Here is a 24,136-nt window from a genome sequence, read left to right as displayed (position 1 = left end):
AGCAACAAATACAGATTCTCTCTACATTTTCAACTCCAACAGACGCATTTGCAGCTTTATAAAGTGTCGAGGCAGGTAATTGCTAACACGTAATCTGGTTACACGGAGCTTCCCGATCCGCTGCAGGTACATATTTTACGCCTGCAAGAAAAAGAGTAACGACAGGCTGGTCTGAGGTCAGTAAACAGCGCTTCACAGGGTCGTGTGCTTTTACTGCAGAGGGCCAAAAGGTCCCAACATTCATCCCGCTGTAATTGAATTGGCCTGATGTATGAAGCTGCTCCAGTTCAGCTGCACGCACTCAGATTTACAGCACACAAACACACACACACACGTGAACTCATGATTTCACACAACACACACTCACGGAGGCAGTCACATGTGCAATCAGACACACACTTATGCCTAAACACACACACACACACACACACACACACACACACACACACACACACATATACAGAGGGACATGTTGCTCATCTCTGCCAGCGCTCCATTGACCCATATTGAACTTTTGCCCAGCAGTTAAACGCCTCTCAGTCTCTCTCTCTCTCTTCAGCCTTCATGATTCACTCTCTGGAGCTTCATCACTGCTACGATCTGCTGACTGAGGCCCAAAATCTGCCCTAAATATCTGGATCATGTTGGCCGCTTAGCAAGCAATATTTTTTCAACATTGCTCTGTGAGCATTGCTCCACTTCCTTCTGAGTCAATAAACACTTGTAATCTGATGTTTGGAATCAGAAAAGTGATGTTTTTTTTTCTTCTGCTTCCTGCTCAGTTACTGGTAATTCTAGAGGAGTTACCAGGGGGACATTTCAAGTAATAGATTTCACCATAAATCAATTCCCCAGTTTATTACTGACATAAAATGTTGTATGACTCAGGCCAGAATTTGATATATTACAAACCCTTCTAAAAAAAACCTTCAGAATATAGAGAGGAACGTGTGGTGTATGTTAGTGCTACTGAAGTGGAGATTTCTGAGAAAAAACTCATTATAAGGATATGTTTTTTAAAATAACAAACATTTACATATCACCATGAAACTTTGATTACTTGATTACTTATTTGATTATTTTGATCACTTGATTACTTACAATTAGACAAATATTTTTCGAATCACAAGTTTTCTGAAATGTTATGTAGAACGTTTACTGATGCAATCAGACAAAGGAGTAAAATACTGCATGTGAGACTGTAGATGTCTCACAATTTCAAATGGTGGATAACAAATCTTCAAACATTCTCCAGTTGTGATTCGCATCATGATGCAACTGCTGACTTTTGACACAGCAGGGGTGAGGGGTCGTCTAGGATCAGGGTCATGATGCTGCGGTCTGCCTTCAGCTTCAGGAGGTCACGGGGTCATAAATATATGGCGTTGTTTTCTCAAAACAAATAAATCTGGGCTGTCTAGATGTTTTCAGAGACATTTAGCATCTCAGACTCTTTATTTACGTGTTTCTTTGTGTGTGTGTGTGTGTGTGTGTGTGTGTGTGTGTGTGTGTGTGTGTGTGTGTGTGTGTGTGTGTGTGTGTGTGTGTGTGTGTGTGTGTGTGTGTGTGTGTCTGTGATATTTCCTCCATCATCTCCAGTCAGGAGGCCGATAGCCACCACGCAAACATTTGCATGTTAATCTGTGCAGCTGTCGGCTAATTGTCAGTCTCCTCTCACTGATTGGTGGATTCATCTGTTTCATGATTATGGGGAAATGTATGTAGAAATGTTTCCCATTCTGAAATGTGAAAACCTGCATTATGTGATTGAAACAAGCACAAAAAAACCTGCCTCAGATCTGATATTGAAAACTGTATTCCAGGTGTTTTTTGGGATAAAATTGCTGTTAAATCACGTTTTTTTTTGTGCTGCCATTTTCTCTTAACCATGACTACTGATGGTGTTTAAACTGATCTTCATGCCTCTTGTATGACGGGTTTCTTCCTGTATGGATGTTGACCGTCAGTACAAAATGGCGGCTGTAGACATAAGTCGTTTTGTTTTTGTTGTTCTCAGTGACTGACATCTAAACTAGATGAGGCAATTTCACATCATCTACACTACGCCAATGATCAACAGGAGATAGAAACTCCAAACACCATTCTTTTTTATATATATCACCTACAGGAGTTTGTAAAGGCCTTTAGCCGCATTTAAAACGACAACGTTTTGTGAAATAATCAAGTTATCTATTAGGCCCGCCTCCTCTTAGTTGATCAATTGCTTAATTGACTTGTTTGTTCTAAGTTGACTAAGATTTCTTTAGTTGATGAGTCATTTTTAATGCTGTGTAATGTTGAATAACTTTTTTCCAAGAAACTTATGAACACATACATTCAATATTTAATTTCAATTTATTTGTATTTGTATTTCCTCTAATATATTTGTATTAGAGGAAAACTGAAAAAGAGGATCATGGAGGGAGAGATATTTCAAGGGTAAAGCAATACAATTTAATCAATTTTAATCACAGAGGGAGTGATTCTGCATGACGGCAGCTTCTAAACTCAGGTTTGATATTGATCCCATTTCATTCTCTTAAATAAATATTATAAACCGCATCAGTTTCCGCGATAATACAATATTAGAAATCATGAAAGCTATCGGACGAGGCATCATCCTCCCCCCATCTGCAGCGGCCTCTAATCCTGAACCCGGCGTGCTGATGTGATGTGTTTTTTTTTTAGCTGTTCTCATCACAGATCGGGACGTTTTGATCCGCAGATGCACCATGATTGTTGACTTTCAGATCCATCGCCAGAGGACTCGCATTGAGCTGGAACTACTCCGTGGCTTACAGCATATTTCATAAATGATTCTCTTAATCCGTTTGACCCTTGACCTCCACCTACATTCAGCACCGAGGCGACCACATTGGATCGGGGTATCAAGGGAAGTCGTTAGCGCGGTTTGCCTGGAATGGAGTTCATATAGTAATGAATGTTGTGCTCAGTTCATGTGTTCATTTTTACTTTAATGTGTGTTTGTGTACAGTTTGCATGACAAAGGAAAACCAAAATCTAACGAATCTCAGCCTACAGCCTGGCGGAAGAACATTTCCTCATAAAACTATCTCATTAAAAAAGAGCAAAAACACACTGTTTTTGTATTCTGCACTTGAGCTTTTCCACATGTTCCTGAGGAGGAGAGCAGAACACTAGACTAACTCCATAAATCCTGAGTTTCACGGTGCCTCGTGCATCAGATGACACAACATTTCATTTTGCATAATGGTGTCTGACTGCTCAGTGAGAACCCCGTTGTGGATGCTGCAGAATATACTTGTCATTGATTATACATGCAAATGAATGACCTTGGTGAAGCCTAACGCAGCTGCAACGCTTTGGTTTTAAAAAGTTTTGTAAAACTAAGTTTTTCTTTGGCTTTTTCTTGAACCGTAGACTCTCTAATCATCATGTAATTCCTGATTTTCCAATTTTATACGTTAAGATGTCCACCATATTAACTGCTCAGAGAATTGTTTTTGTTCCTGCTGTTAATTGCAAGTTGCAAATACAAAAACGTGTGTATTGCTGAGTGTTAGTGGCTTGTTTAGTGAATGCACTGTGCCGCATATTCTTGGTGTTTCTGTTACGTCATACCTGCAGAAGACTCCCATGCCCTCCAGCAGGTAACACTGCCCCCCGTTGAAGCAGTAGTTGGGCGGCATGTCGCAGGGCGAGCGGCAACTTCCGTTCGACATCTGGTAGCCGACGCGGCATCCACCCATCCCGTCGGACCCGTCCACCGGTGAGGCCGCCGGAGGAGCCGCCACAGGGATTTTTGGTACGGGAGCTTCGGCACCAGGAAGTGCCGCCCCGGGGTTGAAGGAGCCGGATCCCGGGACCCTGGGCTTGGGTCGAGACCCAGCGGAGAGCCGGAGGTCATCGTCACTCTCGTAGGTGTCAGTCGTGGTGCTGTAGGTGTACTCGTCAGCGGTGGGGGACACGCCATCCTCGTAGGGGGTGAGGTAGTCGTAGTTGTCCGGCATCGCCCAGGAGGTCGGGTCGCCTCCCTGCAGCTCGTGGGCCAGTGATGAAGGAGAGGGTGGGGCCAGGTCGAGGCCACGACCACGAGAGGAGGGGTCGAAGAAGTCCACATGGAGGACGTCGGGGTTAGCGGGGTTGGTGGGGGCCGAGGGCTGGGCGGTGGTGGTGGTGAAGAGGCGGTCGAGGTCAAGCACGGCGGTGTCCTTGACGTGGATCCATGGCAGGTCGGTGTGTGGCAGACGCTCCTCCTCTTCCTCCTCCTCCTCCTCGCTCTCCATTGCGTCCTGTCCGCGTGGGATGCTAGGCAGCAGGTGCTCCGTCTCGGCCGAGTCAGGGCTTATCTTGGGCGGTGCGGTCACGCCCACTTCCTCCAACGTGGGAACCACCGTTTCGGCGAACATGCCGCTGCTCTGCTCGTCCTCCTCGCCGGCTCGGGGATCCGGCCCGCCCTCTGGGTCACAGTGTCAGGACTGGCCGAGCTGCTCAACCCGCCGACCGTGGCGACGGCCTCGTTGACCTTGACAGGCCCCGCCTCCTCGCTAAGCAGGGAGGTAGCATTGGCTGCACTGTCCGGCACAGTGGCATTGTTCCCGACAACGTTTCCTACAAACACAAAGAAAATAAAGTTTCTTATTACAAATAAAGCTACTGAAAGAAGTGGTATGACTTTGTTTTAAAGGTTTGGGAGGAAACAGATAATAGTAATTTATTTCAGACCTTATAATCTGAATCTATTACACATCTTAAAATCTAAATATATCACACACCTTAAAATATAAATCCATCCCATATGTTAAAGTATAAATCTATCTCTATTTGTGAGATCCTTTGTGCAGATGCATGAGACCCAAAATTACCCAAAACACAACAATGTTTTCCTCTCCGTACAGAAACGCAGCGGTAAGAGAACTTCAGCAAATTTAATGAGGTGAAAACGGTTTCACTTGGAAAAAACAGACCACAGTTTATATCGATCAGCTCGGGGAAAAACTTCTAGCTCTCAAATCGGCTCCTGTTACTGGAGAGCAGGGCTCATTAAGGACAGTTTGAAAGCAGCTGGTTTGATTTATAGTACCAACATGGTCAAATACTGACTCTGACAGAATGTATCAATATAATAGATACAAAAAATACCCTTGAAAATGTTTAAATATCTGTGAAATAAAAAAAGAATATATGAGAAAAACACGAGTTTCGTGCATTTTTACTCAACTAGTGACTTTAAGGGAATGCAGCTATTGTATGTCCCTAATGGGGCACCATAGATGATGCATATGAATTTGGAAATGCAATTAAAAGTCTGACAATTTGTCACTTATGTTATTATTCTTTGTTTTACTTTTATTAAGGGATAATCCTGGTCTAAGTTTTAGAACTACATATCCCATTATTTGGGAAGTGTAATGTTGTCATGGAGTGAACGTGAGCCTAATTTGGGCAAATTGGTACCATTAAAAGTATTCCAAAATAGCTATTAGCAAATCATTTTTGTAACATACCTATGCATGTATAGACAACCATCAGTGGATTATATTGATCTTTATTAAAACTTCTTTAAAAAAGGGATGATTGTCAGGCAAATTTTGGATTTCTAAGCATTACAGATGTTTTTTCACAATGGACATCAGAGATGAAGATATTCTCTTGTAAGTGTATCACACTGAATCTAAAAACATGTGTATGACAAAAAAAACTGTTAAACAGCTTTAACCGTAGAAAAAAATGTCCCTCCGTGCAGCTCGCAGAAGAGAAAAAGAAAATGCTGATCCTGCAGCAATCACCATGACATCAGAAGATGCGGCAACCGTTACCATGAAACATTTAACAATCGAGGGGTTGAAAATAAACTGTCTGGAGACCGAGCGGTGGAAACAGAAACCATCATTTTCTGTAGGGCTTTCCGTCAGTTCCCAGAAGTAAAGACATTTCAATTAACCTCAGAGGTAAAAAATAACGTTTTTCTGACTCATATATAATTCATCCCCATAAAAGCTGGCCTTAAATCTTATCACAGGAGATTAATAAATGTAATTTCAATTGGAATATTTGCTTATATTTTCTGAGAATGACTACAAAATGCACTAAACTGTTGGATGCAACATATTTCTAACCAAACTATGAACACAAACATTTACACATGCAATCACCAACTGGTTCAGTTCCCTCTTTCCAAAGACATTTTCCAAACCTCTTGCCTCACAACACCAGTGGTCCACTGCCACACAATGACATCACAAGTCTCTCTGCATTATGGGATAGACAAAGTGGGCTCAAGGAGTCTGGCGTTTTAAAACGAGACGTGATTGGCCGTAGACTTATCCTCCGGTCGATTACTTCATCCGACGGGCGGCTCGTTGAGTCATGCAAAGAGCCGCTCTACGGCCGCTCCCCCCCTTTGGATTAAAGGAATAATACACTAATGTGCTTGAATGACGAGGAGCCGGGATTATGGATTATGGGGCTGGAGAGGGACGGATTTGAGAGACTTTAGGGGGTGCCCTGCAGGGGAGAGGGGGAGGTGATGATTTTAAGGAGACGCAGACAAGACAGCGTCTCAGAGATTGTAAGAGAGCTTTAAATATGTGAAGATGACGAAGAAATTCCCCATAACTTGGTGGTTTTGTAGGTATAAACAGGAAGTGTAATGTTGCCATGGAGTCAACTTGAGCCTAATTTTGGCAAATTGGTGCCATTAAAAGTATTCTGAAATAGCTATTAGCAGTTCCTTTTGGAACATACCTATGCATGTTGCTGCGTCCGTTTCTCAACAAAGAAGCGGATGGGTTGATGGATTGGAGTTAGTTGAAAGCTCGGTGCGCTCATACAGACACTAAAGGGTGCTTTGTTCGTCTGTATCTGCACTGCCATAGCTTCCGTATTTGACGCCCAGGGAGTAAGACCAGGCTGTGCATCGTCTACCTAATAGTGGCTCCATATAAGTCCTCTGCTTCCAATACTACTGCATTTCCAAGGATGCATTTAGTAAAAAGGTGTCTGCATTAATCGGCAGAGAAATATCACCAATGTATCTTTATAATAAAATGATAAAATAACACCCTTATTATCTGTCAGTGACCTCATCGATGTCATCAATGCTCCAGAAAATGGTTCACATTTAAACATCTTATTTCAAACGACATACACTCATGTTTTAGGGGTGAATAAATGCGTGTAGTTGTGGTCGTATAAGTAAGGAGCTTTGGTAAACAGCCTCCACCGCATCTGCGAGGATATCTGTGAGGATTTTTGCTGACTGAAGATAAGCTTTGATCCCGACCCTCTGGGATTTTAATCCGTCCATCTGTAAAAGTCTCATCTACACTCAGTGAGGCTCCATGTACACGGCCGCTAGTTCATCATGTATTATGACCTCCACCAAAAGTTTTATGACTTTCATGATGCAATGTCTGATTTGGAAGAAAACAAGGTTGATACCCTTAAAAAGTAATGAGCCAACAAGCTAATAACTTCATTACCTGTTAAACTGCAGAAGGGGAACAGGAAATCAGCCCTGAGCAACTTTCACACAATCTCTTCTACCTCAAAAGGTAGTTATTATGGTCCACAGATCACATACTTTTAATCGTTTAAGTTAAATCAACTCTAATTATAAAGTCAAATGTATTCAAATATCTAAATGGGCTTAACAGACCTCTAAACCCAGCCCAAGAAGACAACAAATAATCCTTGAAAAACACAAAATTCTGCATCCATACCATGAAACTGCATTGTCAAACTAGCTTCAAGGGAATGTATTTTCTGCTGGATAATATTTGTATTTGACATATCACAAATATGATAAATCAAAGTCTGCGTAAGTCTGTATAGAAAGGAGGTTGAGGAGGATGGACGGGTCAAACATGGGACCTTCACCCAGGAGACCGGTGTTCGTGTTCAATGTGAAATCAAAAGTTTTTTAGTTATTTAAACCCAAAACATGATCTTTTACTGGACCTAACCCAAGTAGTTTTTAAGCCTAAATCTATAAAATGTAATGGAGAATGTAGTTTTAAACGGCTAAAGAAAGCGATGAGCAGTTTAAACACCTCTGATAGACATGTATGTATGAATGCTGATATGAAACATATTTTTGATTCAGAAACGTAGAAATTCAACGTATCCGTGGGTTGCAACATGATATTTTTGCAAATGGATTAAAGCCCATCATCATCCATCTGTTTGATACTTGGGCTTCTATAAATAAATAAATAACTAATCAATTGTTAGTCTTAAAAGATGAAGACATTTTTAGCCAATTAGTCCTTTTTATGTTCTTATATAAAGACTGAGCTTAAACTTATTACTTGAGACAAAAAATGATCATCCTGTTTCTGGCATCACAAAATTTTCTTGAGTTGACGAGGTGGACGATTTCCAGAAATGATTCTGCATGACTGCATACGAATCTGCTGAGATTATAAAATGTATGTTATGTTGAGTTGAATTGAGACATTAATTAAATACAATGAGGGAGTCAGTTGGTTCACAAGGAATTCTTTGAGTTTTATCGTATGAAGTTTTCTTCTTATAAAGAGTAACACAGAGAGGGGAAATTGGTGTCTTTGCTTCTTCTTTGATGGATATATTTTTGGCTTTTTATGCCGTTATTAGACAGAAATAAGTGAAGAGGGGATTTCTTTGGTTGTTGAAAACTGGTTGAAAAGAACGAACCCTCCATGTTTGATTCTCACATGAGCACCTGATGTTCAGCACAACCAAATGATCCCAGGTACTCAAGAATAAACATGGACAGAAGCAGCTGTGGCCTGTGCAACACTCAAAGTACTGAAATTAACTAACAGATAAAGACCTCGTCTGCACCGGAGATCTTGGCTCAGCTTCTATTTTCCATTTTAAAGAAATTAGTTCTGAGTTTGAGAGCGATAACTCAGCGTATATAATAAAATACTTCTGCGGCTGAGGTCTGCATATCAGCATCTAATGTCAAAGTGCCCTCGAGCAAGGCTTTTTTTTCTACCAATGGCTGCTCCTCCTGCAAGTAAAGAGGATCATATACTTGAATTGTGACAAAGTGCAAATATAAAGCAGAGCACTGCTGATGAAAAGCATGCCTGCAATGAAAAATCTGAATGAATAACACTGATCAATGGATATTCCTTATGAATACATGCATGTTATGGTTTCATTAAATAGAAAACCTTCCTGTCATCATTATGCGTGAGGCTGTCACTTTAGCCACGAGGAGCTTGACAGGTGCAAGGCCTCCGTTTTGTTTTCCGGGCGCAGCAGAAGCGATCTGCGTCTTTGAAGCCGGGGTCGTTCCGAGGCTAATCCCTCCGGCAGTCCCACAATCCACTGCTGTTTAACACATCAGCTGAGCGGCCCGGGATAATATGCCAAAACCACCCTCACACACACACACACGCATATAAATAACAGGCTTTACTATAACCGAACACGAGCATTTTACACTCTGAATGCTTGATGCTCACCAGGAAATCAGGATTTCAGACCTCTTTCTTAAGCAGAACAATCCCACTCGCCCTCGTTGGCTTCATCTCTCGCTTGTGTTTTTCACATCAACACACACCTGACAGCAGTACACTCGTTAGGTGACAGTTTGTCCCATTGAGCGCTGTGTTTGCGTGAATCTCCCGGGGAAACCGGTCAGCCTTCAACACAACTACCTCTTCCTCCTGCTGCTTCTGCTGGAAGACGCCTGATGAATACAAACTGCACGGACTGGGAAAACAGACAGTAATGGCCGCCGCAAAAACCAATGAGAATGACAAGTGGTGATGAGGAGGGATGGTAACGAGGCAACAGGGAGACGTGACTCGTTATGACAGAGAGAAGAAAGAGAGGGAAAGAAAAAAAGCCTGAAAAGAAGAAAACTGATGGAGGATGTGACAAAGCAAAGGATGGAGGAGAGATGGGTTGTGTCCGAAATAATTCACTACACACTATCCAGGGATTTATATGTAGAGGATCGTTTTCTCTGGTGCCGTTATTACATCGTTGCTGTCGCGCAATTAAAAACGTACCGGATCCACGTCGGTTGGTTAAATACAAACATGCAATTTTGTGATTAATACATTCTCTAGCTATTTTGTTGAGTAGCCTCTTAGTGGAAATGCTCTGAATCAATTTAAGCTTCCTCTGGTAAACTGTGTTGCCGTGAATACTTTATGTGTTAGACTTTTATTGTGAAAGGTAAAAGCTGAAGAAGTAAAGCGATATGCGCTGCCTTCGTGAATGTGGAGGTTATAATTTGTATTTTCCCATATTGATAAATAAAAAGTACTTTGTGTCCCTTTGTGCTGCTCTCCTCACATTAAATATATTATTTTCATGGCATTGGATTTGTTGAGCAATATGAACCATCAATGCTTGATGGTATATATTAATCAGTTAGTGACAATCGGCTGTACACTACTTTCCATGATGCTTTTTGGGATACACTTAGTCCACTATATGGGGTATAATAATTCCCACTTTACATTCAGACAGCACTAATAAATGGCGAACTCACTAAATATCTTCAATCCCCTCGGTGCGGTCTGCAATGTGTCCTCATACAACATTAGTTGTATTTACATTAGACCTCATTTTTCATGCATTTATAAAAGTCCAGCAAAACATGTCAATTTCCTCTACTTACATGCACACAGTCTTTTCAAAATAAACTTCTGTTCCCATAAGAAAGAACTCAGTGAGGTTTAGGCAACAAAACTACTTGGTTAGGTTTAGGAAAAGATTGTGGTTTTGGTTAAAATAACTATGAAAGCGGCGTCACTGAAGTATAGAAGTTACTTAACAAATAAATCAACATTGACTTCTCGTTTTAGACGCCGCACGAACAGTGGTGTCATGGAGGAAAGACTGGTTTTGGTTAGACCCATTCGCCTGCTCTTTGTGACTTTTTGAAGTCTATATACCAACTGGCTAGGATTACATATGTAGATTAGATACGATATGATTATTTGGGATATCTACTAATTACAGCGCATCATTTTTTGTATGTGAGGCTACAAACGCTGAATGAGACCAGCCTGCTGTCTGCTATCAGGGGACTCAAATCTCACACCACTTTAGCCGGGTTATATAACAGTATGATGCTCTTTGTACAGAACAAGAACACTTTCTGAAGCACAAGTACTTCTCAAAATTTGGGAAGTTGCAATCTGCAGACGAGTCTTAAGTCAGAGGCCTCTTATTCTAAAACAAACATATATTTTACACACATACACGGCATCTACACACATACACACATCAGAACTCAGGTGGTCTGCTGGAGGAGACCACAGTGGTGTCAGCCTGCCAGCATCCTCACTGTGCATCTCTGGACGGAGCTCCAATTAAGCAGAGTTGTCTCGTTAGCTTAATTGGATTAACGAGAAGACGCGTTCTGACAGACAGCTGGTTGAGGAGCAACGTGGCGAATCGAGGAAAGTAAATTCTGCATCATGACCACGATCTGATGCACTGAAGTTATTGTACAGAATTAATTGTTTATCTGTCAATTAGTGTTTTTAACTGGCTTTGTTGAAATGATTAAAGGTGCCACAAAGATGCCAAATACAGTCTAAATGTGTCTAAGTGTGACATTTTCCTCTTAATAATATTATAATAAATAAGATAATAATAATAACTTTATTTATATAGTACCTTTAAAAACAGAGTTTACAAAGTGCTTTTTGAAAAGAAGCAATAGGAAAACAGTAAAACACAGGAAGCAGTTCAATAGATGAAACAATAAAACCAGTCCATAAAATAAATAAAATAAATAAAATAAATAAAATAAATAAAATAAATAAAAAAAAAAATAAATAAAATAAAAAAATAAATAAAATAAAATAAAATAAAAAAATAAATAAAATAAAATAAAATAAAATAAAATAAAATAAATAAATAATATCAATAGAAAAAGTACAAAAAAAAGAGTACAAGAATACGACTGAAAAATCAGTTTTGCTTTTTTGAATTTAGATAACATATTCAGCGTTATTCTACCTCATTGAAGCCTCTGTGTTTTGGAAACGATATGGTACAGAAAGGTTTTAAATAAATTCAAGGTCTCATGTGTAATGAAACTCATATTACATAATTAATATTAAGTCTTCTTTTGAAGAGAGATTTCTGCTCGTCATAACTGAGCACAATGTCACAAAAGAGAGAAAAGGATCTGAAAAAATAGGAAAATTACCGCTTCACCACTTTACAAAACGAATATTTCATCCCTCGGTTTCTCGAGTGTTGTATAAAGCTATGCGGAACAACGAAGTGCAGACTTTCCTCTGTTTGGTTGTCAATCAAAGGATTCAGCAAGTGTCTCTTTGAAGACGATGTGTCACGCAGTGTCGCTATGGCGATCAGCTGAGAATTCACTGAGGCGGTACTATCCGCACTGAAAAGCGAAGTAAAGAAGAGTTCTGGTACCCAAAAGCTCATAAACTCAACTTCGTGGTAGCTTCATTTTAAGCAAAATAACAAACTGGGTCTCAATAAAAGAGTTAACCTGATTGTTCTTAAGGGCATTTAAAGTGCAAGCTGAGCCCAGATGAGACAAAACCGAACGGAATAAAAGTATGTGTATGTGTGTGTGTGTGTGTGTGTGTGTGTGTGTGTGTGTGTGTGTGTGTGTGTGTGTGTGTGTGTGTGTGTGTGTGTGTGTTGTATCTTTGCCAGTATCACCCACTGGTAATTGGGGTGGCCTCCAGCTCCTCTGGTGAAGGGTGTGGATGGTCATAATGAGAAGGAGTTTGGCTTGTCTTCATGTGAGTGTGTGTGTGTGTGTGTGTGTGTGTGTGTGTGTGTGTGTGTGTGTGTGTGTGTGTGTGTGTGTGTGTGTGTGTGTGTGTGTGTGTGTGTGTGTTTGTGTCAGACTGATTGTTTGTGGGTGGATGGCGCCTCGAGGCCAAGTGCTGTTAGCATGCACTGGCGGGCCGCCGACCCTCAAGCCTCGCCTTTTGTTTAACCCAGATCAGTTTGGGGAGGTGGGGGGGCTCTAACACCACCCACGGACTCTGATTGGCTGTGACAGACCGTAAAGAGGAACCTGATTGGCCGTGACAGTTAGGGCCCGCCAGCCAGTTTGTTGACCCAGACTTAGGGGAGAAGGGGGGGAAGGTTGGGAGTTTGGACACCGGATGGCAAATAAACAAAAGCTTACAGGCTCCCGTAGAAACAACATGGAGGTTCCTGTGGAAAATTGCCGTTGTTGCTCAATTCTTTATTTCTGGTAGAGATGTATTTATTAACCTATTTGGGATTTCTTATCTCACTAGCTCTCTTTTTTTTAATATATTTTGTGTTCGGTTTTTGGGGTATTTAAGTGTAAAAATGTATATACAAAAAAACATCTGATTGTGCCAAATAATCAATGACTGAAACAAGTTGCAAAAAATAAAATAAAATATCAACCAAAATATTTGCAAATGTTATGTTCAAGTGTAAGAAGTATTTGATCTAGACTAAAAAAAATGGAGAAAACTAGGAAACAGAAATAAGTGATGGTTCAGGTTTCTCTGCTTATTAAACCCAAAAGATTCTGCACGTGACAGATTTTTCTTGCAGTGTGTGGACATTAAACACACAGGAGAGATGATTTAATCAGTGAATGTTTGTGAAAATGGCCGAACTGAGCGGACTGGTGAAGCCGAGGGAACGGAGATGAAGCGAGAGCCTCTTCGACTCATTCTCATTGATTTAAGCTTCAAAAACCTGAACCTCAGGAGAACCACACACACACACACACACACACACACACACACACACACACACACACACACACACACACACACACACACACACACACACACACACACACACACACACACACCTCTTTTCTCATTCCCACACTCACTCACTAATTAATAGGACAATAAATCTTTGCTTAACGCTGCTCATTAACATCGATATAAAGAGGAAATGCACAGATCTGCATTCGACTCTAATTGAAAACCTCCGCATCGATTTTACACCAGCCGCTCTAACTCTTCCTCAATCTCTCCTTTTCTTCTTTTTTTTTTTTTTTTTTCTGCCTGTCTTGTCATCTCCTTCCTCTTCATATCTCATAAATTTCGTTAATTCCCTCTCGCTCCTCGTCAAATCAATTCTTCCTCATCATCGCCCCCTCCTCTCTCTCCAAGCATTACTGTCTCTGTTTCTCCCCTCGTCTCTCCGTCTCTTTTTTTTCTTCTGCTTCCATCACATAAATCCTTTCATTTTCTGACTCCACAGGTGGTGGGATGGAGGAAGGATGTGTTGCCATGGAAACGCTCTCGGCCTCAGCCTCGCTAGAGCTGCAAGGCTCGACAAGATCTGCATCCGCACACATTAAACACACACAAAAAAAATGACACACTTGCACACAGAATATGCACAGATTTATAATAATGTGTCTTTGAAGAACTGTGCTTTTCTGAAAAATGTGATTATGTGTGTGTGTGTGTGTGTGTGTGTGTGTGTGTGTGTGTGTGTGTGTGTGTGTGTGTGTGTGTGTGTGTGTGTGTGTGTGTGTGTACGGAACGTGTGCATGCATGAATGTGGTATTAATATTTTATACAATACAATAATTACATGCTAAGTGCATGCATACTGTACGTGTGCATCGATGCATCTACATTTACACAGCGTGTTTTTTTTTCCTCCCTTGTGACCTGATTTCAGTCAGTCAATTAAAATAAAAGTGTGTAAACATGTGTGTTTTACACACACACACAATCTTCCCGTCTCCCCTCTTACGCTGTGATTTTTAGCATGTACAGTACACATTTTGCCTATGTTATAATTATTGAATTATCCGAAAGTTTTGGATAGAAAATAAATCTGTAATACTTGAATACGAGAGGAAATTCATTTTTGAAAAAACTATCGAACACTTTCGTAATCAAAGTGGGAGACTCAGAAAATATTCACATTAGTGAAGCTAAAGCAAAGTCTACATTTTCTCTCTGACTGACAAATCATTTGAGCTCTACCTGTTTTTTCTCAAACTCATCCCACAAGAGAAAACATCAAACACACAAACCAAATAAATCCTCTCGTCTAATTATCCGCCTTCTCTGCTGAACCTGGTTTGTTGCCATGACAGGTGTGTGTGTGTGTTTACATAAGCGTGTGATGGGAGGACCGAATGCTAATATGACGAAGAAGAAGAAGAAGAAGAAGAAGAAGAAGAAGAAGAAGAAGAAGAAGAAGAAGAAGAAGAAGAAGAAGAAGGCGAGGGCTGGGGAGGAAGGAGGACCGTGCACGGGCACACGGCGAGTACGAGCATGAACTCAATGACTCGCTTCACCAAGGACACGCCGACATGCAGACAGTCTAAAGCAGCCGTACCGTAGCACACACACACACACACACACACACACACACACACACACACACACACACACACACACACACACACACACACACACACACACACACACACACACACACACACACACACAGGTGCAAGCCTATGCACAAACAAAAAGATGTGCTTATTCCATCTTCCATCTTTTTTTTCACCATCTCTCTCTCTCTCTCTCACACACACACACACACACACACACACACACACACACACACACACACACACACACACACACACACACACACACACACACACACACACACACACACACACACACACACACACACACACACACACCGCCTACATGAACACACACACAAACATGTAAATTACTGTTCAAGGGCATCCGGAGTTTGAGAACAACGCCAACTCAGCAGTGCTAAAGTAAAAAAAATAAAAAATGAACACACTACTGTTCGCTAATTGTTTCGTCTTTCAAGGACAGAGGCAGCCCGTCGCTGTCAGGCTGCTTCGATGACCTTCTCCACCTGCGGCGAATAAACTTCTGGATGAGGACGGCGACAATGACGTCCCAAACAACCGTCACACCTGTGAGTCAGGGAGGCGGCGAGAAAAAACACCTGGACGCTGACAAGGACGACGAGAAACACAGGCACGAAGGGACAGTTGCTTCTTTGAATGACTCTCTGCTTAAAGGAACAGTGCGTAGCATTTAACGGATTTATTGGCAGAAATGGAATACAATGTTAATAAGTATGGTTTTGTCAGTGTATAATCACTTGAAAATAAGAAATGTTGTGTTTTCTTCATCTTAAAATGAACCTTTAATAATTACATACAGAGCTGGTTCTCTCTCTATGTTTCTACAGGAGCCCAGAATGGACAAACCAAACACTGGATCTAGGGACATTTACGTTTTTCATGTCAAGAAGTTTCAGATGGTAGCAAACTGCATCCTTTAGATCGCTAGATGCCGTTAAATCCATCACGCTAGATATTTAAGTGAGTTTTAGAAAGGCTGCAACTGACTTTTTTTATAATGTTGTAAGATTTTGATAATTCTTTATGTTTAAACTGGCAAGAATAAGAAGTTCTACCAAGAACGGTTGTCCTGTTAAGGTTAATAAGCCTAAAAAACAGCACTATAGGTCACTACAGCTTCAGGGTACTGTGATCTGCAACCATTAATCTACTCAAGGTATTTTCTGTTCATCATGTAGTATTATTACTTTATATTTGCATGTTAACAGGGTCAGATGAGTGACACCAGGTCTGTTTCCATCCACATGGTTTTAGGCCTATTTTTAACTTGCCAAATAAAAAAAATCTGAGTGGAAATGCTGGAAATTCTAAAAGGAAATCTAAGAATATCTCTAGTAAATTTTACGCTTGGCTGAGACGGAAAAAATGGTGTATCGATAAAAGCAAGAATGCAACAAATTGCCATGGAAACATGTACATGTATCATGTAAAGACTCCTCGTCCTGTCATCTCAAATTTTTTTAAGGTTCACAGCTGTTTGAAAGAGTAAGAAATAGTATAAATGGTAGAGATACATGAAAACGTTTAACTTAAGGTGTAGAGTTAACGTCTGAAGAGACAGAAAATCACATTTGATTGCAGGTTTTCTGTCGCTGTAGTCTCAGAGGATCCTCAGCTGGAGGCCACTCTGACTGGCTGCAGTGCTTTTATGAGATAATGATGGACGCTGAGTCAAACATCTGAGCTGTAGCTTAAAGCTCTGCAAACAAATCCTGCTTGTTTCACATCTCACAAACTATGAAAACCAAACTGCCCGTCGTACAGTGTGTCATCACACAAACACACATCAACACTGAGTAGAAGCCAGCAGCTGGTCGGGTCGAGCCCCGTGCCCAAATACGTATGCTAATGTTGGCCTGCAGGCAGATCCAGGTGGACGGATATCACAAATGAGATTAGGATCACGTAGTTTCCTAACAAACAGATTTATCTGGGATGAGCCGATAGACTCCACAGGTCCCAATTTAGTATGTACTTTGGTGGTTTAAACCAAATAGTACTTACAAAAGCACGTACTTCCACACTATAAATGCCAGGGAAAGATGGGAAAAAAACACACTAGATAATGTTTCCATAAACATGTATTTAATTCATGACCACCAAAGTAGCTCCTCTGCAGGTTTCATCCAAAATACCTTCTACCGTGATGTTTAAGGCTTCTATCAAAAGATGATTTTCACTATTAATTACTTTTTAATAAGTTGTTTTTAACTTAACAAATGCCTGAATAATGGAAAAAGAAAACATCTTTCCTCCATTTAAATATGAAACATGAAAAAGAAAAGTCACAGTTGAAAAGGAGCTATGTAATTATTGACGTTAATAAGCAAATCATGAAAATTGTATATAATTAGTTTGGTGTATATTAATAAATCTGATCATCAATACAGTGTTGGTTGTTTTATGTACTAAGAACTTCCTGGAAAGCAGCACTGATGATGAGTGGATTATCCCGGTGAAAATGAAATAAAGTAAATAGACAATACCGTGTTATAGATCGTTGTTACGGTTAATATAAAAGAAAACATTTAAAGCAGCTCTTTGGCAGAATAATAACTTGCATTCTGCATGAAAGAGCCACAGGTGAGTTTTGGAGGAACAATGGCGGCTCCTAAAGAGGTTCAATGCTGCAATTGAAAGAAGAAAGTAAAAGAAGAGCAAAGAACGACACTGAAGGATTTTCTCAATAGAAAAATATATTTTCGCTCCTCTCCCTCTTGATTGACAGGTTGTTCATCCAATCATCTGCCACAAAGTTTTCCAAACAGTTGCTAATGGCGGCTCCTCAGATGGTTCTATGTAACAAACCACCTCCTGGCACTGAACGTTCATTATGACGTGCAGAATGAACGTTTAAAACATGAATGAAACAAAAACCTAAAAGTAAAAAATGACAGATTCTAACAGTCCAAAGCATGAACTCACTGAACCTACAGACTCCTGACGGATAAAACTGACATCTCTGCAGTTTCTTTTTGCTGTCAGTCTGCTAACATAATTGCACGTTACTGATAATTACTCTCCTAACTGGACCCATTATGACTTCAGCAGTTTGACAAGCTTTCAACTTTTGATGAATCATCAGCCATCAGTCCTGTCAGCTCTGGATGTCCTGCACTGTCTGGAAAGTATTGAACACCCAACACACACAAACTGTGAGGTCACTTTCTCCGTTTAAAGAAAGATTTTGAGAAATCAAGACTAATGAAAACGACACACATCTTCCTTCTTGAACGTAAATCAAGAGTCAAACTCTGATGTTTTTTCACAGCCGACAGTAAAGCGTGTTCATCTGGTGAAAATCAAACGCCGTGCTCCGCGCATGAATTCATTATGCAGAAATAGTGAATGCACCAGTACAAACAATGATATCATCGACAAATTAAGGCTGGTAATGATGGACTACACCCACTGCCAGTGGGTGTGGACACACACATACACACACTAACACACACACACACACACACACACACACACACACACACACACACACACACACACACACACACACACACACACACACACACACACATGCATGGTCAGTAGGCGTAGAGCCACCAGACTTGGCGAGACATTTCAGCGTGTGCCAAAAAGATCCAACCGAACATTTTCCGCCTTAGCGAAATTAAAAGCGTGAAAACACATTATGGCGGCGATGTGAACACGCTGTTCAGCCAGCAGAGCCGGTGTGCGGTGGATGGTGTGCGGTTTCCATGGCGACTGAGGAGATGCAGAGGAGAGGCTGCAAAGCCATTGTTCACCGATAACCAGAGCTTCAGACGGCATTAATCTCTGCTTTTTTTTCATTCTGTACACTGCAATAAAAAAAAAGAAAAGGGCTGGTTTGGGATAGTGGAGTCATGGAGGGGGACTTTGGCTTGAAGATTAACCCACTGCACATCAAAGATAATGTGCCAGCAAAGCAGATATGTGTCAGCAGGCCAGAAGAGAAGGAGGAGGAGGAGGGGGAGGAAGATGAAGGGAGAGGAGATGGGCATAGACAAGGATGTACATCCACGAGTTTCAATGCAGAAACCATTAGTCCGTCAATCACCTATCTACCAGCTTAACCGTGCATGTTGGGGGGAGGGGGGAGGGGCGGCGGCATAATCATCTGTATTAAACACACAGACAGAAGAGGATTGCAAATGGCCACCGGAGAAAAAAAGAAAAAAAAGAAGCCGACAGGAAATGACTGACGGCATTCCGGTCGGCTGTTGTCAGTTTCGGGGCGGTTGGCCTCGGTCGCCTGAGCATCGTTCACAGATGTGGGGGCAAGCTGCCGCCGCCACACTTCACCGGTGAAGCGAGAAGATGTGTGTGTGTGTGAAGAGTGTGTGTGTGTGTGTGAGGGGGGGATGGAGGAGGGGGATTAGCCCAAGGTTGTTTTAAGGCGTCTGCACCAGATCTGCCAACCCCTTTTATTTGTTAAATATACACCTGAGTTCGAGGTGACACAAACTCCCCGCTGCAGGACTGACGAGAAGTGACATAAATATTCCTGAAGCGGATTTATGAAGCGCTTTGTGAGAGCTCAAAGGTGATGAGATATGTTAAGATATTATATTAAATCATTCTAATATCCTGTTTTAAACAAAGAAATCTACATATTTTTACTGGTCTCACGAGCTGAATGATTCAATGGAAGACCATGTCTGTCAGGTGGTCCACCACTATGGTCCAGACTGAAATATCTCAACAACCGTTCAATGGATTGACATGGACGTTTGTACAGATGTTCATGATCTCCAGAAGATGAATCCCATTGACTTTGGTGATCCTCTGACTGTTCCTCTAGCGCCACCATGAGGTTGAGTTTAACAGCGGCAGTGAATCCAGGACTACTTCTGTGCATAAAGCGTGTGATAAAGGCAAATTGATGCTTTTACACTTACATTTTTGACTAAATTCACAACACTCATCCATCCATCCATCCATCAGCTTATCCTTTAGACACACTGGACAGGTAAACAGTCAATCACAGGGTCTCTTTCACACATTCTGTCGCTGAAAAGTTCAGGAACATTTCCTGCATGGAGATAAGCGTGAATGGGAGCAGGGATCAATATTCAGGACCGCCAACCTCGTAGCATATCAGGTAAAATGACTCTATGGCCGTGTTCTGAAAGGAAGCAGGAGTATTGAGTGAACAAGCATGTAAAACAGATCCTCGCCCGCCAATAAGAGACGTCGTCTGCAGCACGAACGTATATCAGGCCTCTTCTTCTGTTGCGTTTTATGGCGGTTGGCATCCTTAAGTGTTGCATTACCGCCATCCACCACACTGTCCCTTGCCCCATATATTCCCGCACTGCCACGGCATTTGTGCAAGATGGAAATGTTCCTGAATATACTGCATACGATGATAGATAAAATCACCGGACTCACACACCTACAGGCGACTTAGAGCCGCCTCTTAACCTAACCTGCATGTTTCCTGACTGTTGGTAGCTGGAACGCCCAAAGAAAACCCACGAAGAAACAAAGAGAACATACGAACTCCACACAGCCGGCTGGCAGATTCAGCATGAACTAATATATATGTTAATTAGTCAAAATGAAAGGCGGTAGTCTGTGGATTCTCTTTTTTAACCTCTGGACAATCCATGCTAGCTTTTTAACCCTGCTACCATTCTTTATGCTAAGCTAAGCTAACCGCCTACTGGCTGTAGCTTCATATTTAGCCAAATATTTACATTACACACCTGTTTTTTCCCTGCTATTAATTAAAACGTCAATAAATCTTAATTTTTTTAACTGTGGCAGAGCAGACCAGATCCACTACTTCTGTTCTTACCTTTCACAATAAAAGCCCTGGATGTAAAACATTTCCAGGCGAGAATATTTCACAGTTTTGTGTCGTTAGTTCTTCTGTGGAGGCCTCAACTCTTTGATGTTACACTATTGCTTTAAGGGGGATCAGGCCAAATAATCTACTAAAATTCATATATTCATCATGTGCATTACACTGCCTGGGCGAGCTTTTAAGACTGGTAAGATGCTCTCATTTGTTACATAAGCTTGTAACTGGGGAACAGAAGCACTTGTCCCTTTAAAAAGAAAAGAAGAAAAACCTCATATCCATTCAATTTAAGGGAAAACAGAAGCAAAAGCTGATGACTGAATGGACATAAATTGGTTAAGTGTTTTAAATCATTATATATTTGGCAGCTGACAGGGAACGTTTCTCCTGGATGTTCCACTGACGGGAGTTTTTTTTTCCCCCTTTAAAAAAGCTTCCAGACAGATTGTTTGCGCTCCAAATAAAACACTCGATGGGTATTCACCTTGAAATCCCACTCTGTGAATCGCAGCCAGTGCAATGAAAGGAATCGGCCAGATTATATTGGATTATAACGCCAGACTGATTTCATCTCGTGCACGCTCCTGCATTATTAATCTGACAGTAACGTGGCCCGCCGTGTGCAATGAATCTTAGACAAAGAGACGGAGAGAGAGCCTACGTGTCTTTATTTTATATTTACTCTGGTGGGTTTGTTTCTTTCTGTCCTCTCCTCTCTGTGTATCAGAATGTCTGTCCAGATCCCTTTATGAATTATTCATAAACCCCCCCCAGCCCTAATCCTCGCCTTTGTGTTGCTGTAGTGCCAGTTCGCCTCCAGGGACCTGGTTTACTGCATCGGGCTGGACGCTGTCACTGTCACACATCTCTGTGATTTCTCCTCCAGTGGCTTTAAATGTGCCTGTAATACTCCAAGGGGGAGATTTAGTGATCTGATTTCCTCTAAAATGTCATTGTAATCTCATATATTATAGTGTAGTGAGTTAAATGGTGTTTTTTTTAACCCCTCATTCTGTGCAATGACTTACAATGTCTGCAATACTCAGCATTGAGCTTATTGTGTGTTCATATCTTAAGATATCTTTGTAATATTTCAACTAATGTCCTAAAATTCTGTCTTGCGGTGCTTCTATGGTGTCCAGTGGGTTTATATTGACCTCATTGTTACCTCCTCTTGTGTCTCTATACTATTCATAAGGGCTTAGATTGTCTACTTTGTCTTTATTGTGACCTAATTTCGCTTTTTGTCTCCTGTGACATCTGTCAAATATTCCTGCGGGGACATAGCGTTCAATAATGGGTTAATAATGACATGTGTGTCCATTATGCATCGATATGATATTCTTATTAAATGGAAATAATCTTCATTTTGATGTTTAGTCAATATTTGCTTTACTATCCATTCAAAATGTGCATTATTAACAATTTTTTTTAGGGCAGATTGTCCAAAACCCAATGTTTCATTCCATGTGCATTGACTGTGAAATGTCTAGATCAATATAATGTGCAGAATAATGTCACAAAATAACTACTCAATCAAAACCAGTCGAGTATGCAGTGCCTCCATAACCTACAATCCGAGCCTCACTGACCTCCTTTCTGGCTGCCCTGTGGGAGTGTGTGTAGGCACCCTGAACCCACACAGAGGAGGAAAAATGTAAAGAAAAATCATGCAAATCAAAGTGGACTGTGTTTCTGTTCGTATGCATGAATAAAATGCACCATTCTGGGTCTGTTTCTTACCGTGGACCGGGATGAAGTGCAGCACCAGGACGCACGACAGCAGCGTTAGTCTCCAGCATCCCGTGCAGGAGCTCGCCTCCTTCCCCTGCATCCTCTCCGTGCAAAGATAGAATACTATGATGGATCAGAAGGGGTGGAAGAAGGGAAATCCCTGTTCTAATGGTGATATTGAGAGTTCAAGAAAAAGTAATCCGGGTCTGTGTGCAGGTCTAGACTCCAGCCTCGCTGCGCCTCTCCTCCATAGCCGCTCGGTCTTCCACGCTTTACGCACACTGAGAGGGGCTGGTTTATGGCTCCATTGCCACAGGACGGAGGTCGGAGACGGTGAGAAGAGGGTGGTGTTGGTGGTGGTGGAGGTGGAGGAGGAGGCTGGGGGTGGGGGTTGCTTTTACGCACGCCGTGGCTCGGTTCGGCTCGGTGCTTTTGGGCACTTTTTTGGAGAGGGAGACAAACGCACGAGCGGTGGAGAGCAGCAGCAGCAGCGCTCGGCAGCCTTCTCATCATCTGGGGAGGAAGAGAGGGATGTTGATGCCCCCCCACCACCCCCTCCTCTTCATCCCTCCTCTTCATCCCTCCTCCCCCCTTTTCCTAAGACGCTCCCCTCCTCCTCCTCCTCCTCCTCCTCCTCTCGCCATCCTTCCCTTTCCTAAAACTTTTTTTCCTGTTTTAGTCCTTCAAAGCATCCACATCTTTCCTCTTCCTCATTTTTTTTGTCCTCATCACTTTCTTCAATTTCCACTCTTAACTTCCTGATTTATTTCTCCTTCTCTCCTTATCTCAAATGCACATATTGATCCATTATTTTCCACCATTTTAATAACTTTTTCCCACTTTGTTGTCCTGCCTTCACCTCCTTTTCATTTATCTTCTTCCTCCTCACTTTCATTTTGTTTTCTAGCACAAAACATGTTTCCATTCATTTTCTCCTCACCAATCTTCATATTTGTTTCCAGCTTCCATCCTTTCCCCAAAAGGATTTATCCTCAAACTATTCCCTGCTTCCCCCTCCTTTCTCCATCCTTCCTTTTTTTCCTGAAACTTTTTTCCACTTCCTCCCTCTTTTCCAGAGGTTTTCTCCTCTTTCTTCTTCTCCATCATCCATTACTTTTTAAGCCTTTCCCACTATTTTCTTCCTCTAGAAAATGTTTCACCCTCCTGCATCTTTCCCACAATGTTTCCCCACCTCCTTCTCTATCCATCCTACTTTCCCTTTGTCTTTTGTCCTTCCACCTTTATCCTCTTCCTCAGACTTTGTGTCCTTCTTTCTTTGTTCCAGA

At 41.5% G+C, this 24,136-nt stretch overlaps 1 protein-coding gene across 1 annotated transcript in view; it reads right to left on the bottom strand.

Annotated features, from left to right (window-relative positions):
• Window positions 1–22,950, bottom strand: part of cspg5a (chondroitin sulfate proteoglycan 5a) — a 50,523-nt gene extending 27,573 nt beyond the window's left edge. Inside the window, 3 exon segments of the mRNA XM_054622158.1 lie at window positions 3,604–4,429; window positions 4,432–4,593; window positions 22,860–22,950. Coding sequence (XP_054478133.1) covers window positions 3,604–4,429; window positions 4,432–4,593; window positions 22,860–22,950 — 1,079 coding nt within the window.
• Between the last annotated feature and the right edge of the window lie 1,186 nt (window positions 22,951–24,136).

The sequence above is a fragment of the Anoplopoma fimbria genome, chromosome 20 (assembly GCF_027596085.1).
Source record: "Anoplopoma fimbria isolate UVic2021 breed Golden Eagle Sablefish chromosome 20, Afim_UVic_2022, whole genome shotgun sequence".
Lineage (NCBI taxonomy): Eukaryota > Metazoa > Chordata > Actinopteri > Perciformes > Anoplopomatidae > Anoplopoma > Anoplopoma fimbria.
Note: the sequence above shows the minus strand (reverse complement) of the source record. Positions and strands in the feature narration are given on the sequence as shown.